The 12,137-nt window shown below is 31.0% G+C and overlaps 1 protein-coding gene across 4 annotated transcripts in view; it reads left to right on the forward strand.

Moving 5' to 3' along the window:
* Positions 1-252: 252 nt before the first annotated feature.
* Positions 253-12,137, forward strand: part of LOC110036856 (probable magnesium transporter NIPA9) — a 100,267-nt gene continuing 88,382 nt past the window's right edge. Inside the window, exons 1-2 of one of the 4 annotated variants that reach the window (XM_020741404.1) lie at positions 253-559; positions 5,781-5,879. In XM_020741404.1, the coding sequence (XP_020597063.1) occupies positions 449-559; positions 5,781-5,879 (210 nt within the window). In that variant the 5' untranslated portion in view covers positions 253-448. Of the gene's footprint in view, positions 560-5,780; positions 5,880-6,934; positions 7,329-12,137 lie in introns of those variants that run through there. The other 3 variants (XM_020741405.1, XM_020741406.1, XM_020741407.1) reach the window with 3 other exon arrangements.

The raw sequence follows: 12,137 nt of genomic DNA on the forward strand, positions 1-12,137 counted from the left end.
TCAATTGGATTCAAAAGGATTCCGAGAATAGAAAGGGATGGGCAACTTCTTAAGGAACTTTTTTTCTTGAAAATTTATTTATATAATTCTTGGATGTCTCTTGAAAAATTTAGGATATTTTAGTCTAAATAAATTTATGAATATATGTTTTCTTATAAATTTAAGTAACCAATATATATCTTGAATTTTAGATATTGTAGGGCGTATAAATTAAAAATTCCCATTGTATATTAGGCCGTTGGGTCTAAAAGGTTGTCAGGTTAATCTTCTATTCGTAGCGATGCAAGTTGAACAAAAGAACAAAAGAGAAGGCAAGAGGTCTCCCGGCGTGCAAATCACCACCTTCATGCGCACAAATTAATTTGTAGAACTCCCTAATTTTAACGGGATTGGAAGCAATCAACGTAAAAAGAGACAATCAAGGGATTGAAGAAAGGGTCAAAGGACGATGTGGGAGTCGATATGCCTGACGTTGATGGCGACAGCGGGGAACAACATCGGCAAGGTCCTCCAGAAGAAGGGGACGGTTGTCCTCCCTCCGCTCTCTCTCAGGCCCAAGGTAGGGAATTGAATCCTAATGAGGAGAGGATTGATTTGATAGTCGTACAATTTCTCTGGTTTCATTTTTTTCTCCCTTTTGGAGCCTGTTTAGTTCTTTTCTATGGATTTGTGTTAAACTCTTGTCTTGAGTTGGTATAGGCCAGGGTATTGAGTTTGGGATTTCAATCTTTTGGATATATTAGAATCTGGGCAAGATGTTGGATTTGTGGTTTGGGGTGCTAGGGTGTGGATTGTTTGCTGTTCTGTGTATCATTCAGGCGTGCATTAATCAAGATTTTTATTTGAGAAGATAACCGACATGTTCTCTTCTAAGTACTTTTTTGTTTTGCATATAATCTTTTTTATCACTTGGGGAGTTGTGCTCTGCTAATAGTGACATTTTACTTGTATATAAAGATGAAATATATGATATATTTTGGGGGATTTGGTTGGTGGTTTGTGATAAATAAGAAGAATCCCGTGCTGCTGAGGCTTGGGATGGCTGCAGTTGATTGGCACCTTTCGAAGTAGAGAAATAGTATAATTTTCCTAAAACTCCCTCTTCTATTTTTGACTCTCAATATTTTTATAAGGAGATATTTCCTGATTAAATTTAACAACATAATCCATCCCTGCAAGAGATACTTCCACTGAGGAGCACACTAGGACTATCACAATATGGTCTAGAATAAAAGATTTTTGGCTTTTCAACTGTTGAGAGGGGTCTAGTGGGTTTAGTGTGTCGTTCCCCCTTGTGCATGGCTTAGCCGTTGCTAAAAAGAAAGAATCCCTCGTTGAAGTAAATCATAAATACATTAACTTTTACTTCAACTAACGCCAAAAAACTTTAATTTTCATTTATTTCCTATTATTTTTCATGCAATTCTTTTGCTTACATCAACTTTTTTGGCACACATGCATAACCCTTAATTGATATCAACTTTTCATGGGTTTAGGGTGTTGAAATTGACCCTAAGGACTTTGATATTGCTTATATATTGAGGCTAATTATTTTTTCTATTGGAACTTATTATTCCTTATTGAAAATTTCTTTTTGCATTTCTTTCCTAAAGGAATGTTATGTAACTACTTTTACTAATTCTCTAAAGAATCGTCAATCATGTTAAATATCTAGGTGGCCGATTTGATATCCTCGACGTGTTATATAGAAGAGAAAAGATGAGCATATAACTTATAGCATTATGGTTTGGTGATTAAATTGGGATGCACCTCAAGACTATTACGTGATTATAAAACTTATGAAGAGTTTAGGTTGGCTATGTTGTGTAGATTTGTTTTAATGAAGTTCTTGATGCCCAAGTTGACCTGTTAGCAATGAGAATTTTATAAGATGGATATGTAGCAAAAGTAAATAATAATTATATTATATGGATGGTGGGAGTATCTTATCTTAAGGACATAAAGAAAAAAAATGAAAATAAATTATCGAACTTAGAAAGTGATTAAATTTTAAAAACTGAGCAATTACTAATCTTTCAAGATAGCATGGTTTGGAGGAAAATTGAAAATTTTTATTTGAGCCAAATCTGATTTTGGATTAGATAGAATAGCCATTAAGAAGATTTTCATTGATGTTTTAGGATAGTTTAGAAATACATGGTACATAAATAAGGAGATTTAGTAATGAAGTGAGGTGTTGGGAAAAGCACACACTTTAGAGAAATGACAATCACGAGAATGTGAAAAATAATTTTCAAGAAAGAAAATCATAAAAAAAAGATAAGATATTTATGTGTTATGATGAAGTCATTTGCATCCACTACTATTTTGAGAGATATTCATTGCATTTAGAGATAAATATGATATAAATTATTTGTATATCCAAATATATTTTTTTGCTTTAATTTTATTATTATTCTTTCACTTCTCTATCTCCTTTATTCTCTCTCCATATTGAAGCATGAGCTTTTCATTGAATATACTCACCGGTGATAGAGGAATGAATGTCACCTCTTATATCATACCATCTCATTAGCCACTTGTCATTGTGATTGCCATTGATTTTCTCTTGTGCATATACCTCTAGCTTCTAAATGTTACATTTGACTCTTCAATGCTCTTTGCCAACCACCTAGTGGAGAAATCGCTCTATATGACATCAGTTAAAGTAACTAATAACCTTCTATTACTCCACTAGTTATCTCTTTGATCTTTTTCTCTACACCTGATGAATGAATGAGAAGAATTAGAGATACACTTAACACCATGGAACCATATAATTGTATAATGAATAGGGGTGGCAACAAACTAGTGAAAAATATGTAGATGACATTGGGAGGTTGGTGACATACTTGTCGGGAGTAGAATTTTTAGGATGCATATAAAGTCTAGTGAAAAATATGTAGATGACATTGGGAGGTTGGTAACATACTTGTCGGGAGTAGAATTTTTAGGATGCATATAAGACACATGTAATGCTTTATGATGCAGAATGTTGGCCTATAAAAGAGAAGCATAAAACTAAGTTTTGCATTGCTGAGACGAGAATGCTTAGGTGGATGAGTGTTTTTATACTTAGAGAGAATCACAAAAAGAATATATTCGTGAAAGGTTTGGTGCAACCCAATGAGATACAAGTGTATCTTAGATGGTTTGGTCACATAAAATGCCGACCATCTGATGATCTAGTTAGGATAGTAGATGTTTTAGATTTGACTTATGTTATGAAAGTAGAGAAAAAATAATCTTAATATTTTAGGATTAAATGAAAATATGACACTCAATAGGACACAGTGGAGAGAAAGGATTCATGTAGCCGGATAAAGGCTTGTTGATGTTGTTGTATGCAAAGATACATGTAAAAACTACAAGTGTTAGTTTTTTGACCAGACAATCAAAGTTGGTGTTTCTAGTTTCACATGATGGCACAAAAGATTACAAAAAGAATAAAAGAATTGTTCTCTTAAAAGGTTATAAAATTTATTTTTATTGAGTTTTATAAGGATTATAAGGAAGCTAGAAGTCTTTTAAAGAGTGAGCGAGCATAATAAAAGCTATAAATTTTTTGAATTTATATAATATGCTTAATATTAAGGGAGGATAAAATGAGATGTATGCAATATTTTAAGAAAGAATTTAGAGATCTAGAGATATTGATTGAGTTAGATGCATTATAATTGAAGATAATACCGATCTTAGTTAAAAATGAATATACATAAAAAGATGTAAATACTACTTCCAAAAATTATTTAATGAGAGTTTTAAGGAATATATTATTTCAAAAAGGTATATTGTGCAATGTATTGCAATACACTATGGATTGATCTAAAAAAGTGAGCTCTATTTGAAGAAGTTCCATATGAATTCATATCTGAGTGAGATATGTATTGATATTTTGAGGCTTATAGTGGATAACGCAATATTTTAGTTGACATTATCTTTTTAATAGAATTTTGAAGACTAAGCCAATGTCAAATTATAGGTGATAAAAATGTTTTTGTACCAATATTTATGCATTAAGGAGATGTTAAAGATTGCATAACTATAGATAAATAATTTAGCTATACAATAATGATATAAGATTGAGTAATGAAACGTAGGCTTAAAAAAATTACATTGATTTCGGAGAACCAATTATGTATCAGGCTAAGATGCTATATTATTAAAAAATTTGTGTAGAGATAATTAATAAACAACTTAAAGAGTAAAATAATAAGGTTCTCATATGATTTTTTAATTATTTTCAAAATGCATATGATGAAGTACCTTTATAATTGATTTGGTATGTATTAAAGTAGAAATGCATATTGAAGTTATATTGATTTTATTAAAAAAATATGAATCATGGATCACTTAGATTACTTGTTGTTCAGTGATTTAGAAGCTTTCAATGGTTATGGTAAGCATCAAAAATTAAAATTGAGTTCATATTTTTTATTATTTATGATGATGCTTGCAAGTGATATTCAAAGAGATACATTTATATATGTTTTTTGCATATGATATAAATTTTCAGTGAAAAATTAAAATTATGGAGAATATATTTTGATGATAGAGGACTTAACATTAGTATAATAAAAAAATGAGTGTATGATAATTAATTTATGTGGATATGATATTAAGAATTATTAATCATTATTATTGTAATATCAAGTTATTCTTAGAAGTAATATGTAAAATATGGATTTATTATACAAAAGAGTGAAGATATAGATAAGGATATCTAATATTTAGATGAGGATGTATAATTTCTAAAGATAAGACTAGATAGTTGGAATGTAGAACGCCTCAGAAGTATCATGCAATAACATGATATCTTGGTGAATTGAAAGAAAGATTTATAATACTGCAATTAGGCCAACTATATTGTTTGGATTTGAAAGTTGGAAAATAAGAAGGCCCTAGTATCTAATTTGTATTTGGAAGATTTAAGAATGCTAAGATGGATGTGTGAGAAAATTAAGAAAATTAAGAATGATTATATTTGCAGATGTTTATTGAAAGAAAATTTAGTTTTGCCTTATGTTGTTTCCACATAATATAACGTGAGGTAAAAATGCACTCAATAGTGAAGTAGCTAAAACTAGTGTTAGCCTTTGAAAAGAGAACAGGTAAACTTAAGGTTACTTGTCTAGAAGTTGTTAAAAATGATTTGTGAATAATAGATTTAATATATTGTATAACATTTGTTAGGAGCAAATAGGAAACTGGGAACCATAAAGGATCATAAAGCTGACTCCAATTAATTGGGATAATTCTAATGATGATGATTGGGGTAGCATTTTTCTTAATGTGAGATAATGGAACATAGACATTGTTAGTTTGGTCATAACAAAGTAGTGTAGAGATAACGTAGTGTAGAGATACACTAACTTTCTGGTTTGATAAAACTTGTGCCAGAGGATTATGAAGAAAAAATTTAGACTTAAGGTAACACAGATAAAAATTTTTCAAAAATATTTGCACATAAGAGGTTTACACATCATACAACACTCAGTAGGAAGAAATGTAAAATGATGATTCTTAAAGCCAATCCCAAATAGTTAAGGCGATACTTGTCAAAGATGGAGATAATGCTGATTATGAAGATGAGTTTTCTAAAGATTTTCTTAAATTTCTTGACACAATAGCCATTTTGGCACTCATCTATGTTTTGACTATTATTATTATTATTTTTATATAATCGTTTGTGCTCAAGATTGTCATCTACATGTGTGTTCGAAACTAAACTGACAAAATGGATTATGTTTTAGTAACTTCTCTCAATTATTCCTTTGCAGGTGCTTAAATCATATCTTTTTAATAAAAGCTGGAGTGCCGGCTTTGTTATGGACATTTTAGGAGCAGCTTTGATGTTAAAAGCATTATCACTTGCTCCAGTAAGTCATATATATTTTATTTAAGTAAAAATTCAAGATACTTTTATGCAATGAAGAAAACCTAACTTTACGTACAAACAACATAGATGAAATATATCAGCTCCCTCATTTACATTGATGCTTTTGAGTATATACTCGAATCAGAAGTTCTCTTATTGTTTATTATTTATTGCCAAACTAAGTTTAGATATTTTTTTGGTTTATATGTCTACCTAGAGCGGCTTATTAAATATAACTAATAGTTTTGGCTTTTGCCATGTATTGAATCAAAATAGTTGTGGAATTGCTATATGAAATGAATTGCCTAAGACATATTGTGAAACTCTCTTTCATAAGTTTGTCTTTGCGCTTTTAAAGAGAAACTTATTATTCAAGAAATTTTTGTAAAAAAATTACCCCTTTTAAATTTAGTAATTCATTTGCTCAAAAAGTTTAGCGATATGCATATTCTCCATTCAGGATTAAACTTCTCTTCTAGTTCGGTCATTCTTTTGCTCAACCATTTCTTACCATGACGAGCTTGTTCGATTTAGTTGACTTTGAATAAGTCCATAACATTGTGTTATGCCGGTTACTAAACAGGTTTAGGTAGGATTGGTCGGGAATCAGCCGACCGACCCACCCCAGCTGTCTAAGGGGCGAACGACTCAACAAGGGAGGCATGACATGGAGTAGCCGTAGAGGGGTCCATCAAATAAGTGCGCCCCACAAAGGCTGTAATTGCGCTTGCAAAGAGGAGAAATTAAATGAGTTTGGGGAGAATTTTGAAGAGTTTATGATTGAGTTATATTAGGGCTAACAACGTAGAGTTTGTTTTATAGTTGGCTTGACTGTAGTTGTTTTTTTCTTTCTCATGGTGTTCCTAGTGACGTTTAGGGTTTTTGGAGAGATGATCTACCTCTCTAATAATAGATCATCGTTGTATCTTGTTTGTTTTCATTGGTTTTATTAGTAGTCCTCATTTGAGTTTATTTATCTCTCTCGAGCAATCTATTTGCTGTTTGTTTCCTGTTTTTGGTTCCAGATCATATCAAATTGATATCAGAGCAAGACTTGGAGGGATGACAACAACGAAAGTGGATGTGCTGGGATAAGAAGTTTGACAAATTAGATACCAAATGGAAGAAATATTTGCCACCATAGAGGATATGCTTTCTTCCATAAAGAGCCATATGGAGAACAAATTTGAGAGCATAGAGGAAATGCGAGACATGATGAAGATGCTCATAGATATGCATTGCAAATCCTAATCATGGGTTGATCAGCGAATCTTTAGCCAGATCAAAAGGGAAGTTAAATTGCTGATACTCTCTAGAATAACTCCTCTTAGATACTGCTTTGAGGTGGTAAAGTGCCTACTTGTCCTTGTCTGATACTCTCTAATTGACACAGTGGTCAGTGATCTAAATTTCATAATTGCTCAAGTTAGTAAGGCAAACATCCACACAAGTGAGTATATAAACATCAATCATCAGTTTCATAATGAAGTGAATTCTTTCTCTTAGAATGCACATACAAGCTTTCATATATACAATATTTTCATTTCATTTCATTGTTCTTATGAGATAATTTGTATTTATCTATCAATTAATAAATGCACCTCTATTATAATTTAAATGTCATGTAATAATATGATATATGTACCTCTATTAAAGTTTAAATATCATTCAATAATCTAATATTTTATAGGAAAATTATTATGCAATTATTTAACGTACATATTTTTTTATCTAACAATATCAAGGATTTATTTTAACTTAAATCTTATTGTATTAGAACATAAATAAAATAAGAAATATATTTATAATTAAAAATATTATTGAAATTTAGAATATAATTACTCACGTTGATCTCGCTTGCTTGTCTCTTTCTCATTCTATTAAAGAGAACAATTTCGGTCTCTAAGTCTTACATAGCAAAACTTTCTCGATTTATAATCAAATATTCTTCCTTTTATGCTTCCTAATTAAATTGGCAAAAAACAAAAATTAATAATATTATTAATTAATGTTAATTTAACTTATTAAAAGATAAAATTACAAACCCTAACTTTTACCTCACCGCCTCTTTTTTTCTATCAAAATATCAATTACTTATAATTCATTCAATTAACATACCTTGTTAAATTTCATAAAATTCTAATTTTACTATTTAATAATTTAGTTTAAATTGACTATAATAAAATTTCAATCACACACTAACCTTGTCATTGCAATCTTTTTCATCCTCCAACTTGGAATGTTCTTCTGGCTATACCTCATGATTAATAATTTTAATGGCAATTAGATGTTATGTGATTAAAAATTTTCTTTAATAAGTAAAATGTAAACCCTAATATTCAATTAATCACTTCCTTTATTTCACAAACATCGATCTCGATTTCTCGCAATTGTTTGTCCAATTAATCACTGATATTAATTATTAAAAGTTAAGAAAATTTAATTAATTTAATAACATAATTTATATAAATAAAAATATAAAACTACTTGTCTTTCGCTTGGTCCAACCTCCCTTTCACACGTGGGTCACCTGTGCTCCTCACGACAAGCTAGGGCTGCTTGATTTCTGGCTGTGATCCTTTCATATTTCTTATGATTTAATCTTTAAGTTTTGGTATATTTCACTCTTAATTTAATTTTCACATCTGTCTTAAGAGCACCATCTAAACATAACCTAACACAACCCTTACCGATTTGGTGTATTTAAATCAGAAAAATTGAAAGCATTTTATTGATGTATTGTTAGTATTGTAGCTTTGTTGCTGTAGAAGTTTGTGGATGATTGGTTGTTTTTTTTTATAAGAAAACACAAGGTGTGGATCATCTAAAGTTTTTTTGCGAACCTTACGAAATCCTTGTCTTACACTCAAAGAAAAATTCTTGGTAGTAGTTGATTGCCGTTCTACTTTAAGAGTTAATTTAGTTACATCGGATAGGGTTCAATACCTTTGTAGTTATATGTATTTGAATTTGTAGGATGCAACTCACTTATAAATTGGGCAATGATTTGTGCTTCAGAGGTTGGAGAAGATTATATTTTAACATCATTTATTCAAATTCAGATATATAGTCTTCTATAGACAAATTTTGTTGTCAAAATTTATGGAGTTTAATAAAGACATCTTGCCTTAAATGAAATGATAGATACTTTTTTTGATATCTTTTTTCCCACCTGACAATTTTAATCCTACCTTCTCTAGCTAATGCTCTCTTAAGATTTTCCAACCAAATACAAGAAGTTTCCTCGAATTGATGGCTACAAGTTTTTCATGCATCTTCAATTTCAAATATGCATTCTATCATATATAGCAAATTATGAAGTCATTACTTTAACCCCAAAATGTTGATAAAGTCTAATCGGTTTCAGTATACGAAAAGGTTCATCATCATTTGATGATTCTCAGAGCACTCATGGAAAGGGTTTTCCTTCATGCCATCGAAACAATTGTCACTAGATTTATTTGAATAGGACTCTTGCTTATGTCTCTCATATGCTACTAATTTTGTAATTGTTGAATTTCACGATGCAAGCCCTCCATTACTAGTTCTTGATTCTGACGAGTTGGTTTCTCATAGACGGCATTCTAAGATAAGCTCTAGTATTAATATGAGATAAGAACAAAGTTGCAACTATGTCTAACGGTTTTCAAATCTGTTATTGATAATCAATTGATAAGGAAGAAAGAAATGTATAAAACTGATTACAAATTAAAGTAGTATTCACAATAACAAGCAAGAACTATATTACACAATTGCTTCCTAGGTAATGCCGAAGGTCTTTGTTCTAAATGACTGCAAAATTGTAGTCTAGTTCTTAATGATGACAGCAGGAAAAATCAGCGCGTTGTGTCATTTCCTATCCCAAATCTTCCCTGCAACCGAACTTATCTCCTGCTTTCCGCTCCACTACATGAATAGGAGGTATCCTTCCAGCAACCCTGCAAGCAATGGAATTTCAAAGTTAGCTATCAACTGCTCAAAAGGCGATTTGAAAAGGAAGGGTTGCAAAGTTAAGAATAGAGAATCTGATGTGTGATATGTTCTTGCATCAACAATTGGGCTCGTCCCAAAACAGACTGGAGTTTAGAGTTTACATTTGAAGATTCATGGTAATTCATCCTGAATTCTGATGTAGATCTATGTACGCAATGCTGGACTGAGAAAAGGAAAAGATTTTTGAAAAGAATTCAACTATAATTCATCCTTCCCTCCGATGTAGCAAGGCATAATAATAAAGAGAGACAACATCAATATCATTAGGTCCTTGCAAGCTACAATGAAGAAGGACACTGGGAACATTAACCACTTGCTGCCCCGGATTTTGCTTTTCTTACTATATTTAAACAAGTTATGTGTTTTTATATACCAAGGGAGTGCAACCGAGCTGCACATACTTCTGCTCAACTTTCTCTACATGGATCTTTTATTTTGACGCATCTAGAGGATCATTGTGTTCTCTCCTCTATACTTGTTGAAGATAGACCACATTTTTGTACACCATATGCTCTTACATGCATAGTTTGGTAGCTCTTTTGATATTTTAATGCAAACGCAATATTTCAAGGATGTAGTTGGCTGCTGATCACATCCCGTGTTGGTTATTCTCTAAGCTAATTCCCACCAGATTCAGCTACAGATTGCTTGCAATGTTGCCCTCAATATTTCCCTCCACCTGAAACCCTTACAATTCCCTCGTGGCTTTAGATTTCCTTGGACAAAATTGATAGCCTGTTAAGGATTGGAGAAACCTGAAAGCCAATCTTGGTGAGGACCTAGATCTCACTATGGATCCTTTAATGTCATCTAATTTTAGGGGAAATCCACCCCACGAATAAAAAATCTCATATCTCTCAAGCCTAACCCAAAATAAAAATTATCAACTGCTACTGCTAATAACAATATACCAATTGGAGGAGTTGATTTTCTAATATGTTTTTAAATTTGATCTTCCTTATATATTTCACGTTTCACCTTATATAAATGGTATCGCCAAATATTTAATGCTAATATTACAGCTGCCAGTTATAGATTATGAGACGGAAAATTTCTTTCATGAGGTTTTAATTATCTTGATATGCATGAAAATAGTTTTTCATTTTGCATCAGAACACACCCTAGTCCTTTTTATGACACATTATTATGAATTTGAAATTCTTGTATTCTTTATGGGATAGTTAATGTTGGTGCAGTTGTCCGATGTCTTTTTAATTCTTGAAATTATTTTCATATTCAAGTTTTCACTTAAATTTAACATCTTTTATCATCATCTTTGATGAAGACGAAGCTATATATGAGAATCCCTCAACAAATATTTTATAATATCCAGCTAAAGCAAAAAAATAATGAACCTTAAAAACATTCTTTGGTGTAAGCCGTTATAATATTATTTGTACCTTTTAACGATCCACTAAAATTCCTTAACCACTTATTATATGCCCTCAAAATGCAACACATTTTAGCTAAAATTTACATTTTAAAAATTTTGCAAACAACTGATTTTTCTAAAAGATTTAAAGCTATCCTTATATGTTCAACATGATCTTCATCAGTTTTAGATTAAATCTAAAAATTATCAATGAATTTGATTGCAAACTAATCAATATATGATCTGAAAATTTGGTTCATAAATTCTGCAAAAAAACTCTGGTGGCGTTACCAAAAATTCATAGCACAAGGATCGAAAGGATTCATGTCATTATTTTTCAACAAAATTTTCGACAGCTGTTTACCTAACCGTACCCTCCACTTTTCATAATGATTTTATTTAGATTCAAAAGTTATCTTAATTATATTAACTTCTTTTAATTTAGATTTGATGATTTTTTGATTTCAGATCAATTTCTAAGGATATAATTGCACCTTCCCAATAATCAAATAAATAATCAGTTCTTGGCAATGAATGCTTTTTTTAAATGTCATTTTATTTAATCCATGTAATCGATGCACAATCTTATAATTCAATATTTCTTTGCATTCCAGGGTGAACTACTTGGTCTAATGAACTTTTTATCCACCACTTTTTGCAACTATTATTTTAATTCTCACAACACTTTTGGGGCCATTCTACAAGGAGATAGGTTGATGTTCTTGGTTGCAATTCAATTCCAAATTGAACTTCTCTGTGAGGAGGCAGTTTCGAGAATTTATCAAGAAACATATAAAAAATTTTGTTACGCCCATGATATTCTTTCATTCGTGGATATTCTTATTAAGTACTTCAATTTTTGCCAAAATCACTAATTTACCATTTCTCATCCTC

The sequence above is a fragment of the Phalaenopsis equestris genome, unplaced genomic scaffold, assembly GCF_001263595.1.
Source record: "Phalaenopsis equestris unplaced genomic scaffold, ASM126359v1 Scaffold211846, whole genome shotgun sequence".
Taxonomy (NCBI): Eukaryota; Viridiplantae; Streptophyta; class Magnoliopsida; order Asparagales; family Orchidaceae; genus Phalaenopsis; species Phalaenopsis equestris.